The sequence below is a fragment of the Colletotrichum lupini genome, chromosome 4 (assembly GCF_023278565.1).
Source record: "Colletotrichum lupini chromosome 4, complete sequence".
NCBI lineage: Eukaryota > Fungi > Ascomycota > Sordariomycetes > Glomerellales > Glomerellaceae > Colletotrichum > Colletotrichum lupini.
Genome location: NC_064677.1, coordinates 215,687 through 233,852, shown reverse-complemented (window position 1 = coordinate 233,852; position 18,166 = coordinate 215,687). Strand labels below are relative to the sequence as shown.

The 18,166-nt window shown below is 49.5% G+C and overlaps 6 protein-coding genes across 6 annotated transcripts, besides 2 other annotated features; 3 read left to right on the top strand and 3 right to left on the bottom strand.

The window, feature by feature from the left end:
- Positions 1 to 621: 621 nt before the first annotated feature.
- CLUP02_07180 (uncharacterized protein) lies at positions 622 to 3,169 on the top strand (the record flags this gene model as incomplete). Its single annotated transcript, XM_049286175.1, has 9 exons — positions 622 to 1,003; positions 1,076 to 2,342; positions 2,424 to 2,456; positions 2,585 to 2,645; positions 2,709 to 2,767; positions 2,823 to 2,829; positions 2,888 to 2,924; positions 2,979 to 3,020; positions 3,072 to 3,169. 9 exons carry the CDS (start codon positions 622 to 624, stop codon positions 3,167 to 3,169), a joined length of 1,986 nt encoding a protein of 661 aa, XP_049143318.1.
- A 26-nt stretch (positions 3,170 to 3,195) lies between these two features.
- Positions 3,196 to 3,256: a sequence feature (Short protein (CLUP02_07179, UQC81693.1) was converted to a misc_feature.).
- A 63-nt stretch (positions 3,257 to 3,319) lies between these two features.
- Positions 3,320 to 3,345: a sequence feature (Short protein (CLUP02_07179, UQC81693.1) was converted to a misc_feature.).
- Positions 3,346 to 3,548: 203 nt separating this feature from the next.
- On the top strand, positions 3,549 to 6,238 carry CLUP02_07178 (RecQ family ATP-dependent DNA helicase; the record flags this gene model as incomplete). The annotated part of the gene is made up of 10 exons (XM_049286174.1): positions 3,549 to 3,845; positions 3,893 to 4,158; positions 4,224 to 4,239; positions 4,296 to 4,329; positions 4,382 to 4,523; positions 4,580 to 4,691; positions 4,745 to 4,870; positions 4,929 to 5,252; positions 5,313 to 6,137; positions 6,203 to 6,238. The coding sequence occupies 10 exons, from the start codon at positions 3,549 to 3,551 to the stop codon at positions 6,236 to 6,238; spliced, it is 2,178 nt and encodes a 725-aa protein (XP_049143317.1).
- Positions 6,239 to 6,445: 207 nt separating this feature from the next.
- Positions 6,446 to 7,893, bottom strand: CLUP02_07177 (uncharacterized protein; the record flags this gene model as incomplete). The annotated part of the gene is made up of 2 exons (XM_049286173.1): positions 6,446 to 6,575; positions 6,632 to 7,893. 2 exons carry the CDS (start codon positions 7,891 to 7,893, stop codon positions 6,446 to 6,448), a joined length of 1,392 nt encoding a protein of 463 aa, XP_049143316.1.
- A 710-nt stretch (positions 7,894 to 8,603) lies between these two features.
- CLUP02_07176 (uncharacterized protein) lies at positions 8,604 to 9,421 on the bottom strand (the record flags this gene model as incomplete). The annotated part of the gene is made up of 4 exons (XM_049286172.1): positions 8,604 to 8,705; positions 8,747 to 8,815; positions 8,871 to 9,011; positions 9,074 to 9,421. 4 exons carry the CDS (start codon positions 9,419 to 9,421, stop codon positions 8,604 to 8,606), a joined length of 660 nt encoding a protein of 219 aa, XP_049143315.1.
- A 3,481-nt stretch (positions 9,422 to 12,902) lies between these two features.
- CLUP02_07175 (uncharacterized protein) lies at positions 12,903 to 14,910 on the top strand (the record flags this gene model as incomplete). The annotated part of the gene is made up of 3 exons (XM_049286171.1): positions 12,903 to 14,656; positions 14,734 to 14,783; positions 14,864 to 14,910. 3 exons carry the CDS (start codon positions 12,903 to 12,905, stop codon positions 14,908 to 14,910), a joined length of 1,851 nt encoding a protein of 616 aa, XP_049143314.1.
- A 65-nt stretch (positions 14,911 to 14,975) lies between these two features.
- Positions 14,976 to 17,645, bottom strand: CLUP02_07174 (platelet-activating factor acetylhydrolase; the record flags this gene model as incomplete). The annotated part of the gene is made up of 7 exons (XM_049286170.1): positions 14,976 to 15,658; positions 15,724 to 16,204; positions 16,414 to 16,481; positions 16,544 to 16,563; positions 16,624 to 16,839; positions 16,878 to 17,324; positions 17,398 to 17,645. The coding sequence occupies 7 exons, from the start codon at positions 17,643 to 17,645 to the stop codon at positions 14,976 to 14,978; spliced, it is 2,163 nt and encodes a 720-aa protein (XP_049143313.1).
- Positions 17,646 to 18,166: the final 521 nt, after the last annotated feature.

The following is an 18,166-nucleotide window of genomic DNA, read 5'->3' as shown; positions in this document are numbered from 1 at the left end:
GGCCGGAATACCATGTTGGAACCCTGGGACTTCGTGCCCCGTATGTGTTGTTGGCTTCCAGTTCCGGCCCCGCCCCCGGTGGGATACAGTCACTCAATAATCGTAGTGGAAGAGTTCGATACTGAGAGGTCGTAGCCCGAGACTGTCGACTAGTCTGTGGATTCATGAACAAGAAATAGTCAAGAGAAGATACGAGCTACGTTGATTTTGTACTAGTTCATCGCGCCGTGGTCTCTTCAAAAGCTTGAGATCCCGAACCGAATGGAGCTTTGTTTCCCAGCCGAACCGAAGAGAGATTGCGGGGGAATCAAGACTACCTCGCACCCCAACCCCCCACTCCGGGGAACGGGGTGGCCCATGTCTACCCCGGATTTCCATTCGGGTCAACATCTTCAACGATGGTCAAGATATTGAAATAACAAGGCTGTCAGCCGCGACGAATACACAGGAATCATGACGTCCATCCCCAATCATCACAATCAAGACAACATTGGGTGCATCAAATTTCCCTGCAGTTGCGACGGTTGCTCGCAGTCGTGACCCGCAGGTGTTCTCTTCTTCACCAACACCTCAGATCACCTAAACAATCTTCAACGCACTTGAACTCCACCGGCCTTCAAGATGTCTTCATCTCTGGCTCCCGGAAGCAGTGGCGACGCGAAGCACAACAGCCAAATCGAACATCTCGAAGACCTCAACAAGCCGGGCTTGCAAGACACACACGATGGCCATGTCGAAGGCAACGCACTTCTCATCAACCGAGATGGAGAGGTTCGCAGGATTCCAGTTCCGTCTTCGGATCCCAACGATCCCCTCCGCTTCAGACCTTGGGAGAAGTACGGCATTGTCTTCTGCTGCTGCTGGTTCTCTAGTATGGGTTTGTCGATTGCAAGTGGTCTCGGTGCAATTTTGCATGAATTCTTTGCGATGTATGGCCCTCAAGGCTATTCTTCCGAAGACATTGTTCTTCTGATTACTATTCCAACCTTGTGCATTGGTCTCGGTAAGATCCATCTTGACTCAAAAAGCTGCCGTTAAAGGTTGATTAGTGAACTAACGAAGGCATCACGATTAGGCAACTACATCATCCTTCCTCTGGCTCTGGCATACGGTCGACGCCCAGTATTCTTAGGATTCATGGTCATCCTTCTGATAGCGACAATTGCTGCCGCTTTGCAAAATAGCTATAACGGGCATCTTGCTGCCCGAGTGGTTCAAGGCTTGGCCACGGGTGCCTCAGAGTCTCTTCTCCCGCTGATGCTCACTGAAGTTACCTTTCTTCACGAGCGTTCCAAAATCTTTGGTCTTTACTGGATGGCACAAAATGCGATATCCTCTACTATCAACTTGACCTCGTCATATTTGAACCATGACCTGGGATGGCGTTGGTATTACTGGGTCTTCGTTATCACCGTTGCCGTCGGACTGGTCATTGCGTTCTTTTTCGCCTTCGAAACACAGTTCACCCGTCAACCCGAGTCGCTCGATGGACAAGTCGTCATCACGGACGAGTTTGGTGTCACGCGTGTCATTCCAGACTCTGAAGCCCAGGCCTACCTCGAGGAGATGAATCGGTCTGGACTCACGGCTCCGGGCGCCGATCAGGCGGCCGAGTCTCTGGAGAGAAAGTCGTATCTACAGCGCATCAGACCTTGGTCGACACCGCATCCCCAACCAATGCGAGTAATGGTCTTGAGTTGGAAGCACATGGCGGAATCATTCTCGTCCCCGGGAATCATTTATGCGGTGTTGACATCTTCCATTGCTCTTGGCTGCGGTGTTGGCATGTCACTGACCTACAACACTGTTCTGGTGACGAACTATCAGTGGAAGTCGGAAGATGTTGGGTTGATTAATGTTGGCGGCGTCATTGGCGCCGTTCTCGGCATGTTGTTCTGCACATTCGTCGGCAATCCATTGGTCATGTACCTCGCCCGTCGGAATCGAGGCGTTCACATCCCGGAACACCACCTGGTCGTCTTGGCTTTACCTGCCGTCATCGGTGTGGGAATGCTATTACTGTATGGCTACACCGCGTCAGGAGGGTACACATGGTGGGGTCCATACATCGGCTGGACCATCTTCCAGTATTCCTTTACCTCTGTTCTTATCATTTCCACTAGCTTCGCATCCGAAGCCGCGCCCAAACATCCCGGGCCGGCACTGGTCGTGGTTGTGGGAACTAAGAACGTGGTCTCGTTCGGTGTGACCTATGGGTTGACTCCAATGGTTGAGAAATGGGGGTATCAAACTGCCTTTGGTGTGTTGGCTGGTATCTTTGGCTTCATCTTCCTACTCGGAGTGCCTGTCTATCTTCTCAATCCGAGGTGGCGTGCTTACATGTCAGAAAGAGAGAGCAGATCGACCAGAGCCTAGAAATAGGTCGTCACTTACCATTATCCATGACCTTGAGTGTACCCCAGCTACGTTATTGAGAGGTCCACGGTTCCAATAGGGTACAGCCGGATTTAGTAGACAATGTACTTTACAATGATGGATAAGATTGCGAGACTCGCGTCATTTCTTTGCAAGACTAATGTCCAAACAATGTGCTCGTATTTTCACACATCGACGCCAGCCATAGAGTCGCGCTTGACGGAACCTGGCTGTTCTTGACCATAACCTCAGGCCCAAGTCGTGCCCATGTAAGCAGGATGAACCTGTTGACTGAGGGAGTGCGGCGACCCGACAGGACATCTCTGGTTTAGGTCGGTTCAGATCGGAATGTAACATGCACCCAGGCCCCTGGTCTTCAATCAAGAGAAGAGTGAACCATAAGGTTGATCGAGTTCGTTCATCTGGGTTGCTGGACGCAACTCAAGATTCCCGGTCCGCTATCGTCGCCCTATGCAATCTCGGTTCGGCTTGGCTCTTCACACCACGGCAGCCTTTCCCGAGCCGAGAGATCCACTGCCCTTCATCAAGTACTTACTAAGGTACCTTAGGGAACATCGGCCGAGGCGTGACGGAATGCAAAGGGGAAGAAGCCCTCCCTCATAATGGCAAGTCTTCTTCTGTTGGTCCACGGTTTAAAGGTCCACTTTCTTCACTGTCTCCATGATGAGTCGTAGGTGAGGGTGACCGACCCGTACAGTATCCTACACTTGGCAAGGAACGGAGGCCCCAGCAGGCCCTCGGACCAAATGCTTCCAGCTTGGCTGGATATTAATGAAAAGATAACGTCAAAGAATCACAATGATTGAAATTCACCGCTTATTGCAAGTTTTGACCAGTATTGGCGAGCGCATCGAGACACGTTGAGTGGGTTGTGAAATGAGATTCATGAGGTGAGATTCATTCCATTGTGTGTGAACATAAGTGGGTCTCTGCGTGGTAGTCACATGACCCACGCGATGCGGCCTCCTACAGAGGACGCGTCGACGCGTTTCAATCGTAATTGCCGGGCAAGTCCAGCACGCATAGGTACTTTCCCAATTGGGACGTCATCGATTCCGACCTCAATCATCCTCCGCCAAGGGATTCCACGGTCTATACTACCTTAATTGTACGAACGATTGATTCCGTCGTGGCCTCCATTGTCGCCGACAATGGATGACGACTTCGGCTTCGACTCGGCCGATGAAGCCGATCTGCTCGCTGTAGTGGACGCTGCTCCCTCTGCAGCCAAGCGACCTAATGAGGATACGGATCAAAGTGAAGAACCAGGACCGAAACGACAGAGAGGTTCCTCCGATCACTCGGTTCTGGCCCGCAGAGTCTTGCGAGAACGATTCGGCCTGGAAAGCTTTCGTCTGGAGCAGGAAGCAGCAATCAATCGCATCATCAGTGGCGACAGCGCTGTTGTAGTATTTCCTACTGGCGGAGGAAAGAGTTTGTGCTATCAGGTATGGAGGCTCTGCTCAGAATAGTCACTTATGTCTAATATAAAAAGGTCCCCGCCGTGGCTATAAAGGAGCTCGACAAGGAAACAGGATCGCGCAGCCCAGAAGAAAGTGGTGTCACGGTCGTCATTTCTCCCCTCATAGCACTGATGAAGGACCAAGTTGATGCCCTCAGACGCCGAGGCATCGCTGCAGCCGTTCTGGATTCGACGCAAAGTCGCGAAGAGTTCGTCGATGTTCACAGCAAGCTGGCGTGCGGCAAACTCGATCTCCTATACTGCGCACCAGAGCGGCTCAACAACGAGGGCTTTCTTGCGTCCCTTAAGTCAATCCGTGGTGGCATTCGCTTATTAGCGATTGATGAAGCACATTGCATTTCAGAAGTATGTCTCAAATTGTCACAAACCCCCTACTAGTACTTAATACGAATTCCATCATCTGACAGAATCGCAGTGGGGACACTCCTTCCGCCCAGACTACCTCAAAAGTCAGTTTCTAACGCGGCCATTGTTTCCGCTTTGACTGACAATAGCTCCTAGTCGCTCGTTTTGCGAAGGAAGCCAACGTGGACAGAGTCATCTGTCTCACAGCGACCGCGACAGCAGCCGTTGCGAAAGACATTCGAACTACTTTCGACATCCCGCCCGAGGGTCTTTTCGTGACAAGCATGTACCGACCAAAGTCAGTCAGGCAATCACAATACCTCTTTTAGTTAGCATCATGCTCACATCTCCTAGTCTCCGATTATTGGTCGAGCCTATCACTACAGATGACGACCAAGTCGAGATATGCACTAAATTCTTGAAGAAACACCCCGGCCCATCAATTATATACGTCACAACCCATGCGGTAAGCTTCTACTCACCTCACAAAGGTGAACTTACTAACCTTGATACGAACAGGCTGCAGAAACTCTAGCCAATGAACTGTCTAAAAAGAAGTTCAATGCTCGCGCATATCATGGAGGACTAAACGCAGACGTACGGGGCGGAATACAAGACACGTTTCTCAAGAGTCAAAACATGATCGTGAGTTGGTCCGACAGCCTCCGGAGGAGAGAGTTCTGACATTGACATCTACTATCAGATTGTTGGCACAATTGCATTTGGCATGGGTATCGACAAGGAGAACGTGCGGACCATCATCCATTTCGATCTTCCAGGCAGCCTTGAAGCCTATAGCCAACAGATTGGGAGGGCTGGACGAGACGGCAAGCCAAGCACGTGCATGCTCTATCTTTCGGACAAAGATTTCTTTGTCAGAAACGTCTTCATCCATGGCGAACGACCATCCATGCTGGCTCTACGCGCACTGTTTGAGGAGATCTGCAGCAAGGAGAACTGTCAGCTGAAGCCCGGAGACCCCTTCTCCGTGGCTATCACGTCGCAATCACGGCGGATAGACATTAGGGTTTGTCAAATCTATTTTCCTTGACTTTAGTCGGCATTCATCTCAACTAATGGTGGACAGGAGACCCAACTTTCTATCATCTACGCCTACCTAGAATTGAAGTTCGGCCTTCTCCGGGCTAGCACTCCTCAGTACTCCGAATACAAATATCAGGTGCTGCAGCATCGTGCTCTTGAGATCGACGGCTCACCAGCATCGAAGTACATCTTATCCCACTCCAGAAAAGCGCAAACCTGGACAAATATCGATGTTGACGTTCCTGTTGGGAACGGCGGAGTAAGTCGCGCTGATGTTACGCGGAAATTAGACTCGTGGGCCGAGTCTGGCATCATCAAGCTCAGCAAGACCGGTGTCCAAAAGGTCTTCCGCGTCAGCAAGAAACTCCCAAGTCAGCAGGCCGATATTGACGAAATCATCGACAACATAGACCAGGAAATTGTGAAGAAGGAGAAGCAGGATTTGCAGCGCGTTCAAGACCTGGTCAACCTGCTGACAGGCAAAAGCTGCCTTACTCGTGGGCTTGCAACTTACTTTGCCGATACGACTCACTCTTCAGTCAAGGAATGTGGCCACTGCACATGGTGCGAAACACATCAGCAGGTCAGGTTACCGGGATTTACCCCCAAACCTTTAGATGAAAAGGCCATGAGAAGGGTGTTGGCCGTATGCAAAGAAGCATGTCAACAAGAGGCGAGTAAGGCCAAAGGTGGTAAACCGAAGACCACAGCACTCCAGACTAGGCAGGCTCTGGCCAACAGCACAGCCAAAGACGATGCCCGATTCATGGCCTGCGTGGCTTTCGGTATCCGGACACCCCGCGTCAGTAGCATGAGCCTGCACAACAACAAGGCCGTGTTTGAGACAATGAGCACCTGCAACTTCAACGTAAGTACATTTGGGAAAGCCAAGATGTAACGTTCCCTATGAGCATCGAACTGACCTTGGATCAGGATCTCGTTCAGAAATTCGAAGACATGATAAAATGAATGAAGTAATAGATTTCCGAGGTCTCAATTGATGGCTCCACTATCAGACAAACGTCAAGTACAGCTGGAGGCTCACAAAGTAGCGGCAATATGCCTGGCTTTACGATGAATTGCCGAGCTATGTATGTATTGATACCTTAGTTCGACTACGAGGCCCTGGCAAATACTCAACTAGAATGCTCAACTATATCGTGTATCCTAAAGGTATCAATCGCCCTGAACTTCAATCATAAACGCCTGTGGGGTGATTGGTGATTGGTAGATCAAGAACTGAAAACCAAGTACACAAACTGAAGTACACTCGCTGTCATTGATATCTGTATCAAAGAAAGCCTTGCTGTGGATTCAAAGGAAATCAAGTCTTTGATCTGAATCTATCACGGCATCAAGTACAGCCAGTCGACTGCCTCTCCCAAATACCCTTTCTCGATGGAATCCTCATCTCGTCCATCAAAGTCGAGTTTTTCTTCTCCTTCCTTTTCCTCCCAAGTATCACAAACAAACACTTGCAAATTACGATATTTGCCCGTCTTCCTGAGTCTCCGAAGGTGCTCCTCCAACCAATAACGATATGGAGAATGATTATGGTGGCGGTCTCGTGCTCGTACGATACGCAGCTTTCGTAAAGATTTTGGGAACTGGCGTAGAATGTTTTCGTCCTGTGTGCCGGCGTCCTGTAACTGCGTCGTGAAGGTTTCCAGATTACAGAGCTTGTGTAGAAGCAGACTCGCTGTTTCTCCAGTCGATCGATCGGGGAACCGGACACTTAGAGCTTTAAGTGTCTCTTTGTGCTCGACCAACGCGTCAATCATATCCACCATCTGACTGACACTCGACACACATCTGTCAAGTCCGAAATGACATAAGTGCTTTGGCGTCGAGATAATTTCCATGATGAACGGTTGCATGTTTAAACTCGACCAGATGGAAATATCGGTGAGCTTTTCCCAAGTTTGCGATCCGTCAAACCATGCGTCGTCGAAATGCTGTATCTTGAGAGATCTTAATTTTGGGGCATTCTTTGAGATAGCTTTGACAAGCTCCATTGGAAATCGTCCCACGCGAGGTGTGCATTTGATGCGTAGGGTTTCCAAGTTTGGAAAGACGTCATCTTCCATCAGGAGAAGTTTGTTCGAGACATCATGGTTTCGGTGATTTTCACTCAAGATGTACTCAATCTCAAGTTCTCTCAACGATTTGGCCAGGAGAGGAACCATTATGGCAAGTATGTTGAAATGGCCGCCACGATTCCATCCTTTTGGGTGAACTGCAAGCCTCATTTTACTGAGTGTCTCTTCAATAAACAGAACTTCGTCATCTGACAATCTCATCTCTTGCTGCCGAGGAGATTGCTCTGGAGCGTGGATAGGAATGCACACACGTCGCACATGTTGTGTACAATATGGGCGGGAGTCCCAACCTCTAATGAGAGAAATCAGGTGGCTATGTCCGGGTTTCACCAGCCAGACGTAGCTGAATAGATTTCGCCTGACCAGCTGTCGAAAAGCTCGACATGTTCGACTGAGTGCCTCCAAATCTGACAGCTTGCTCTTGAAACTGGCGTCTACCCAGTACAGGTGCGAATACGATGGCGCAGTCGAAAGCTGATCAAAAATATGCTGGATAACCTCCGGCGGTAATTTTGCAATCCCCATCATTGCCTTTTTTGTGAAGGTATCTTCCCGTAGATGCATGAAATGCCGTGTGGAACTTAGTTATGTTGTGAAGTGCAGTAAGTGTTGGAGGTAAAAGAGTTGGTGAACGTATTCAGAGGAGCTGTTCGTCAAAGACGTTTTCTTTCATGACCCATCTATGGCGTGTATTTCAGAAAACTTTGTTATGCGGACCGACCGTATAAAGATGGACTTGGTACAAGTCACTTAGCTGTTTCTGTCAGATCAGTAACCTGTGTAGTCTTCTGGTCCTCAAGGTCCGCGAATCTAGGGTATCCATCGGTCTTAATACATGCCGACACGTACTGGCATTCCAAGTTTAGCATCCGAGCTTCGAACTATGAATAACGTCAAGATCTTCTAGTCTCTGTGGCCAGCTCACATTTGCATCGTAGATCTACTTTCAGAGGTGCGTTACAGGACCGTACATTCAAACCACGGCCAAAACGGGGACGTGCTACCATCGTCGATGGATGCTCTGCCATATTCACTTTTATGGTTCTGCGGAATCAAGGGAGGAAGCTCCCCTACTTTTGTTCACATTGAGCGTTGCGCGCCAACCAGGCTAGGAATTTGGCTTTTCTTGGACGTTATGAAACTATTCTCCGAGGTTGTCAACTGCAACTGCAGAGTATGTTTCGTATTAGCAATGGTTCTGGCTGGTGGCAGATTCCTTTCTCAGTTCATCGATCTCAGTACCATCCCCACATGTCCATGTCAGCTATCTTCCAGTATAATCCATTTCCGTGTGGATTGTAACTTGTCAAAGGCCATTGGGCCACAGTGGCATGTGTCTTGACGGTGAAGGTCTTCAGAGTATTTCCTATTCCATCACCTCAATCTCCTCGGCTTCCTCCACGTCCCTCTTATTGCCCTTCTTGCCACCCTTGCCTCCATTGAGCGCCTACAGTCTCCTGTTAGCATTTATTTCTGCTCAAAGAGTCGACGTTTACACTCACGGCCTGCTTGTTCTTCTTGTTCTGTTGCTCACCACCCTTGAACTCGCCAGAGAGCTTCTTGAGAGTAGCCTGGTCTTGCTTAGAGTTGTTGCCCTTCAGGCCCTTGGCCTGCTTTGACTCCTTGGCCTGTGCACCTTGAACCTAGAGACGAACAATTAGATATAGGTCGCTCGAGATGACGATGAAAAACACATTTGCCATACCTTCTTGAGACCGTCATTCAACTGCTTGTTCTTGGGATCCGCGTTCTTCTGGTTCTTCTCGCGTTGCTTCTGTCCCTTGGCGATGTCCTTGTTGAGCTGGCCCGACTGCTTCTTGAAGTCTTTGGTGCCCTCGGCCTTTTGGACCTTCTTGACGTCCTTTTGCTCTTGCTTTTGAATATTAATATTCTTGTCGATGCCAGCGGCCTCCTTCTTTCTTCCCGCCGCGCTACCCTTCTTAGATGCGCTTTGCGCCCGCTCAACAAGTGCGTCTACCGGTGCCGGCACGGGCAGAGCAACAACGAAGGTGAAGAGGAGGAAGAGGGAGAGGATGAGCTGAGGGACGCGCATCTTGGCGATTTGGTAGTATTAATGAATGATTTGAATAAGGTATTAAGGGTCGACGCCGTCAAGACTGTAACTCGATGAACTGAGATGAGAAGAAGATGGTGATGAGAAATGCTGCTTGTGATGGCACTTTTGAGCAGCTTATATACGCTCAGTTTTGGACTCAACGGTCAATGGAAGAGCATGTTGCGAGTCATCATCCCATTTCCTAAGTATTCGCGCTTCGTCCGAGGGATGTCGACGGATCTAGCCACCATACATTGGCAACGTTCTTCTGCCCGAAGTCGTGATGCTTTCGTGATCGTTTCGCCCTGCAGCAGAGGAAGCTTTTCTTGTGTCGCATACGAGAGCAATTACGCCCCGCGAACCATCTGAAGTCAAACGACTGTTGACAAGTGACAAGCTTTTGGGTGGAGTCGAAACGAAGAAAGTTTAGCCGCATAAGTGTTTTGGGCTGAACCTAGATGCCAAGACCTTTTACACCATGCTGAATGTTCGGGTCACATTCCACAATGGATGCCAAGATAGATCGGACTCGACTGTCAGTATCGTATTAGTGCGAGGCTGGTCAGATTATACGCGGAAACGGAAGGAGAAAGGGCCATGGGAAGAACGATTATGGTTCTTACACCAAGTGCCTGGAGAGACGATACCTGTATGTTCTATGTCTTGGTCCTTAGAACGAATACGTCGTACTTCGAGACTATCCCACAGTCATTACAAAAGTATTTAGAACCTCTCATTATATTCGAGCCAAAACTGGCAAACTACCGCTTCGGGTAAATTTGAGAGAGTCAGAATGCACGCAAGACGAAGGATGCATGGAGCTGGAACCACTCCAGGGCTGCTACGGAATTCCCCTGCGTCTCAAGTTCACACACTGATCAGATTATCATCCAACTAGTATGAACTCTACGATGGTGTAAGAACATGGCAAAACGAAGTGTCTCTTGTCTTGTCCGCCTCATTCACCGTGTCACTGCAGGTAGATCTAAGCTCGTGCATGTCTTTACCATCTAGAAAACGGCCTTCGCTTCGCGGACATTTCAAGAGCCAAACGCGGGTAAATTTTAGGCCATACACTCGCATAAAAGAGGAGAAAGCTTGTGAAGCTTGCGGCAGCCTATAACCACGATGCTTGCTCTTCCCGTCTTGTCAGGCGCGGGCAGCGGGGCCGGCCTCCGCCGTTTGTCCGCACTACCACTTCCCCGCGCTAGGTGGAACAAAAGAAAGTTTAAGCTCTCTTGACATGCGATAATTTGCTCGAAACTCCTGACTAGCGCCGGAATACTTAAGCTTCTTTTTCATCTTTGTTTTAGCACCGTTGGAGGCTTAAAGTTAGCTAATGACTTATTCAACAAAACATCCTGATGGAGAAACGAATGATTAGAGTGAAAATAAAGCCCGACAGTCAGTTTTGAGGTTGGATCGCTAGAGAATCCCTGCGTCAATCATGGATCATCGTCTGAAAACCTTTTCCTTAGATGATTTGCAATATGATCTTCGTCGTCCAAAAAGCACTGCCAAGAAGAACATCGCCAAGAGCTGCCTTTAGCACGGTACAGCCAAAGAACACTGTCTGAGCGGCTGTCACCATCACGCATCACAGACACCGCATAATCTATGCTCAAATCACAGGTAGCAGTCAAAGTGCATTGGGGTCCATCAAGTCCTCTCCGGTAGCTTGTCCGTAGAAAGCCTTGCTGACGGGCCATCGGCCTTATCCTTAGCCCTGGGCTATCCCAAGCGCATGCCTAGAGAAGGTTGGATTTAGGGCAGACCCGGCACTAGCAAGAGCTTATTAACGACGTTTGCGTCTCAGGACATCGGCACACTAACTTGCCGCGGCTGTTCAACGCTTAATACTATGAAAGCGACGAGGCGAGCAGGATTTGAGGCTTACACACGGATCACCCTACCGCTTTCGGCTTGACGCGTGGTCGGAATTCCGGCAAGCTGGTAATTAGTCCAACCCACTGAGCCCAGACCAAGTCGATCATATGCTGGCTGTGCCTACCTATCGGTAGATATCCTGCGGAGATCGCCTCCGGTGGGATGGTGTGGGCTAACACATCATCAAGCTGAGACACGTTATGCCTCGCCGACTCAGGCAACCTTACTAAAGATTCCGTCCAGACTCGGTTCTTCATTGTCGTTTCCGCAGGCCCATAACAAACCTGCTCATTCCCCTCGCCGTCGTCACTTGAGTCACTAAAGACAACTTAGCTTGAAACATCACTGTGGTCACCAGGATGAACTAGCTAGCTCAGCAGGAGATAGCATTAATACTTTTATGGTTAAACGTGGCCAATTCAGATATGGAGGTCTACCGACTCTAGAAGATGATGCACATATTGAACAGGTAGATGATATCAAAGCCCCCTTTCCGTTAACACATGCAGATACGGCATCACAACAACGACTGATGCAGCCATCATGAGACTGGCAGGCCAAAGGCAAGCGGAGGAGCTTATGCCAATTTGATAGTGTAGCGCGAGGCAACCTTAGATGTTGCGCAGAATCTGTCTTTAAGCATGTCTTTTTGTCCATATCGCCAAGCTCCATCATGGCATGCCATAAACAAGACTAAGTGGCCAAAAGACTGCAGAATAATTATGTAGGATATCAATGACACCCATAGTGAGTTGTGGCGATACTGCAACAATGCCCGTCATATGCAATCGATGCATGTTCTTAGAATTAAAGTGACTGGTATGCCAAGTCCCTTGTTGAGTTCATCTCCCGAGTCCTTCAACGTTGGAGTGAGGGTCTACATTTGTGAGGCTAGCTGGGGAGACTTCGCTCGCACTAATACTATTTGTTTGTTTCAAAGTTCTGCCTTTGCTGGCGGCTCGGGCGGTTCTCGATATCGTTTTCACGGTATTAATACACAGTATCAGTGAATACTCTCGCTATCTCCATAGACTATTTTTCTTAGATTTTCCACCTTTCCAACTTTCCCTCCTGCAAAGTTCACAACCGCGGATCATTGACGGCGATGTTGGGCGCCCGACGCCACCACCTGCACTAATACTATATCAACGTTACGTGGGCGAATTTCGTTCAAAGAAGGTGCTCCAGGTCAGCTTTGTTATCTCCCAGAGGCTCTTTAAACTGGAACCCAGTCTAAAGCTCTTTCCAGGCTTTTCCGATAAAAGTCTGTTTTTCCCTATACTCTTTGAAATGATAAGTTCAGCCAACGGGGGCTTGTTCGGCTCGGTTCGGCCCCACCGTTGTCCTCTTCGTAGCTGCAAGTTCGGGGAAGGCCCGGGATATCCGCATCTCGGAAAGTCCGCCTTAGACTATGGCGGGGAAGTGGGAACGCGGGGCGGGCAAACGAGAGAATCTGCAAATCAATGTTACTCAAGCTCTTAGCACAGACCGGGGTGGAATCAAACTGTTTGGGAAATAAAGCAGGCGGCAGCTGCACGTTCATAGAATCCTTCGCCATCAAAGTGACAGGAAGCTTTCTTCAGCCTTGAATATGCAGTTTCTGCGTTTCATATCCTTCGTTTCATGCCCGTTGGGTGTTCTAGGCTCTCTGGCAAATACGTCTTACACCAATCCAATCATTCCAGGGTGGCACTCAGATCCTAGTTGTGCTTTTGTCCCTGAGTGGAATGAGACTTTGTTCTGCACGACGTCGTCATTCATCACCTTCCCAGGAAATCCTGTCTATGCCAGCAAAGATCTTATCGACTGGAAACTTGCAAGCAATGCAGTCAACCGGGTGTCCCAGTTCCCTCTGATTCGCAACGGAAGTCAAGGTGAAGACCTTGGCATGTTTGCAAGCACTTTACGTTACAACAATGGCACGTTCTACTTGATCTCAACTTGGGTCAGTGCCCAGCTCGGAGGACCAAAGTTTGTCATCTTCACTACAAAGGACCCATTTGACGACCTGTCATGGTCCGATGCGATATGGCCAGAAACACCAGGCGACACAATTGATCCAGACATCTTCTTCGACGATGACGGCTCTGTTATTGTTGCTTCTTCCGGAACACCCATCAAGGCAGTTTACGTTGATCTCTCCACCGGCAATACCAGTGAGCCTTGGGACCTTTGGAATGGGACTGGAGGCGCAAATGCCGAAGGCCCCCATGTATACAAGAAGGATGGATACTACTACTTATTGATTGCTGAAGGTGGCACTCAACTAAATCATTCGGCGACTATTGCACGATCTAAGAGCATCAAAGGACCTTGGGAAGCGGCACCTCATAACCCCCTTGTTTCCAATAGAGGCACCAAGGAATACTTTCAAACTGTTGGCCATGCTGATCTCTTTCAAGACTCGGCTGGAAACTGGTGGGGGGTTGCTTTGTCTACCCGCGGAGGACCGGATCTTTACAACAGTCTTAACTATCCCATGGGCAGAGAGACTGTTCTTTTCCCAGTCTCTTGGCTGGCAGGAGGCTGGCCTATCGCAGATACAGTTCGCGGAAACATGAGCGGACCGTTGCCCAACAAGTCCTCTGTTCAACGAGGAGTTGGCCCTCTTGTTGGAGAAGCAGATGTGGAAGATTTCAAGCCGGGGTCCACGATTCCGTCGCATTGGGTCTATTGGAGAGCTCCATTCAATGCCTCATACTTCACTGTATCTCCTCAGGGTCATGAAAATGCTCTTCAGATGATTGCCTCTCGCGCTAATCTCACAAGAGATGTTGTCTTCAATGTCACCACTGAGGGTGTCACATCTGTCTTTCGACGGCAGGAACACACTTTCTTCAACTTTACTGTTGATATCGAGTTAGGTTTTGGAAAGTCTGTCGGTGACGAAGTCGGAGTTTCCAATTATGTCAATCCTACTCAGCATGTCGATCTCGGCATCATTTACCAAGCCACTATGTCTGACAAGGGAGACGAGCTCGAGCCTTACTTCCAACTCAGGGCTCGTTCAATCAACAACTCAACAGCTCCTGATCCAAAGATCGTACCGATTCCGCAAGAACTGTTGGGCCGAGCTATTAGGATTAGGATCTCTCCGAGGAATGAGACTCACAATGAGTTCTTTGGAAGCTCGGCAGATCATGTAGGTTCTGAGCAGTCGCTCTGGGTCTTCAATAACGCGTTGTTGGCCGGAGATGGAGCTACAACCGGTGGTTTGCTCGGTGTCTATGCTACTACAAATGGTGGGAATGGCTCCTTCAACGGGTACGTTGGAAGGTGGAGATACGAACCCATTGGCCAGAAGGTGGATTACAATTTCTTTGTTCCAACATCAACCAAACAACAGTAGGCATGGGTGTATTCCTCTCTAAGTCTTAATAGTAAATGTATGAGGGCAGGAATTGTGTGCATCTCTGCCCAAGCAAGATTGAAATTCGAAATCGACACATCTCCGATAAGCCCAAGACTATCCGTTTGCTTTTGCCAAGGCAATCCCTAAGACCAAAGCTAAATCGCTGTGTATGCTGATATTCGCAATCATGCTGGCAAAAGGCTGGAGAGCTATGATGCCCTTCGCTGACAATCGATACGTCTTCTAATGCAAAACCTCGGTGGGTGTATTCATTATCAATCTTTTCATGTACAGTTTGAAAACCCACTGGATTCATGGTCCATTGTGAACTTCGTCCCAATGCACTTCAGTGAAGTCTTCAGAAGGGCTGTCCAAAAGAGGCTGGTCATTATGACGCAAGATGTCGTCAAAAAAGGCCCGAATGAACGTCCTTGAGATATGGACCATTCTCCTCCCGTCAATTGGCCCCTGTGTACGTGTCGTGCCGAAAGTCTTCCAGAACCCCAGGTCAGACCAGTCAGGATGCAAACTTCCATCCACCGAGAACAGACGCCACCAGCCAGTCTGCCAGGCTCGGTAGTTGTTCCAGGTGCGGTCCGAATTCGCGTTGTGGCCCTGAAAGCCTAGAATCATCGAGGGTTTCTTGAGATCCGAGTCGGATGTGCTGTTCAATCGACCCCAGTTGGCACCGTCGACGTTTATAGCGGCTGCTACTGCATCGCTCTCGAGAGCTACGGTGAGAGCGGCAGAGCCTCCTAACGATATCCCGAATGTGCCTAAATCGGTGGTCCTAAAGGGAGCTTCAAGCCTTGCCACGAGTGAGGGGAAGTAGTCGATGAAGTGCAGCTGCTGTCTGACCCTGACGGCATGCAAGTCCTCTACCCAGGCAAGGGAATAATTGCTGAAATTCGGTGGCAGTCCGTAGACGCCCGTGCGATTGGGGTACCGCAAAAAAGGCTGCTCATAAACGTGATCAAACGCAGCAACGACATATCCTTCAGATGATGCAAAGTTAGTCTGGAGTTCTGAGCAGCGACACATTGAGGGATCGCGAGCTTACCATGTGATATCAGTTCCGAGATGATTATGTAGTCGCCATCCGTCGGAACACCCCAACCGCCAGGTCCGAAAAGAAGTGTTGGGCCGCTCTCTTCATTCAGATAAGTCGCGTTCCATCTCAGCGTTGACGTCAAGTGAGAAATATTGTAGCTCCACAGGTCGGTGTATAATTTGGCAAGCTCGGGTTCGAGGTACGGCTTTGGGCAAGGCTTCTCGTCTTCGGTAGGATAGTACAGCGTGACGAGGTACTCAGTCGAAACACCGTTCGGCCACACGACATCATTATCTTCCAAGAAGGGGACGACGAAACGCTGAGCGCCGACGTTGTGCCCTCCCGTAGGATCAGGGAGTGGTTCTCCGAGGGCCGTACATGCGAGCGACACGCAGAACCAAATCGCCAGGGCTCTGGGGGTTTGAACCTTCATGTTGGCGGTCGATGGCGCAGTGAAGCCGTTCAATACACTGAGCAAGATCATTATTCCCTGATGCGATATTGGAGGATTTAAATATATTTTCTGATATGGGCGTCGTTCTTGGCATACAGCTTTTGCTTCGCGAACCCCTCTCGGTGCAGAGGTGGAATTCATTGCCAGACGCAATGCAGCGGCGCAGTCAAATCAGCTTAGTTTGCAGTCTCTACGAGAAATAGCCTTAGCTCAATCAGGCAGTTGGGGGAAACCGTTATGCTGACAGGAGTCAAAATGTGCAACGTCGGGCAATTGGTTGTGCGCGTAGTGTGGGGGACGGCCTGCGAAGCGTCTTGGCAATCAGAGTGCAAGTAAGCTGACAGCAGGTCGGGTGATATAAGGCCGGGTGATCACTCTGCCTTCGATTCCCGTTGCTAGTTGAGGATGATTGTCAGCCTCATCATGGATTGACGATCTAATATCTTGGCCGGGACTCAGTTCCATGTTGCGCAGCAAAGGTGCAAGGCTTCAAGTTGGGTCTAAGAAATTGTGCGAAGTAAAAGTCTGAATCGCTCCAGACTGTGATCAAATGCGTACTGGATTCTGCTAGGCAGGACAAATGAAAGACAGATCCAACAAGCCAGCACGATGGCTGACATGAGAGAAGGGGAGGTTGCGATCGAGAGAGGAACAGGGATGGTATACATGTACTACACTGCAAAGGACATGACATTAGCCATAAGCCTACTTCCGATACCACATTCTCGTGATCTTCGTCCTTCTCTGCTTTGCCTGTAAGAGAAACACGCCATGTAGTAGAGCCTCTGCAGTGGGTGGGCATCCGGGCACGTAGATGTCGACGGGTACAATCCGATCCACTCCCCTGACGACTGAGTAGCTGTAGTGGTAATAACCACCTCCATTCGCACAACTGCCCATGCTGATGACCCATTTCGGGTCGGGCATCTGGTCGTAGCATTGTCGAACAGCAGGTGCCATCTTGTTCGTGACCGTGCCAGCAACGATCATAACATCAGCTTGTCGAGGTGAGGCGCGGAAGATGATGCCGAGACGATCCTGGTCGTAGCGGGGCATGGATACATGCATCATCTCTATACCGCAGCAGGCTAGACCAAAGGTCAAGGGCCAGAAGGAACCCTGGCGGGCCCAATTGACGATGCTATCCAAGGTCGTTCTGTTATTGCTGTTAGCCAGTGATGGGAGTGTCGAGATGGGAGTGTCGAGACGTGATGTTCTGATGGACTTACAACACATGTTCGACGGCGTTGGATGGTGGTTTGATGATTTGGCTGTCAAAGGGGAGAGTGTTCTGTGGCACGATGCTAGTTTTCGTAGAGTGTGATCTCGCATGGTTCTGATGGCGATGATGCTGAGGTCCAAGTATAGATGATGTAGATGAAAGATGAAGGGCATAAACTTGTGCTCGAGGTGCCAGTCTCAGCGGATGATACCGCAAAACAGCTAGTGAGATGGTGAGCCATGGTATTGAGACCATGCGTGTGCGTGAGAAGTGGCCGTTGACGGCCGAGGACCCCGAGAGCTCGAGGAGGTATTGAAGATAGAACGGACTTACAAAGGCTGGACATCTTATACGACTCGATAGTGTCGATCAAAATCGATCATCGAGCAGAGGGAAAGCTGAGCAAGGCAGAAGGGTAGGTATCAGATAGGTCAATTCAATCATTTGCAAGAAAGAGCGCAGCCTCGGACATTATAACAGGCCACCGGAGGCCGAGAGTAATGCGTCAAACATCAAGAAGATTGGTCATTTTATACGGTATTCGAATCACGGAAACCCCCCATCGATGCATTATATTGCGGTAGCCGCAAAGTGGGTGCAGGGTGTGGTATCTTAAAGAGGTTCCTGGTGCAAAAGGTGCTACTGATGAAGTGACTTGTTTCACTTGATACATATGGCTATGGTACTATGGTTGTAGGAGAAAATTCATATTGCGGGGGTTTCCGGGTGCTGCAGTTGACGTTGATGATGGTGAGAAGTTGAGGAAGGAAGAGGTC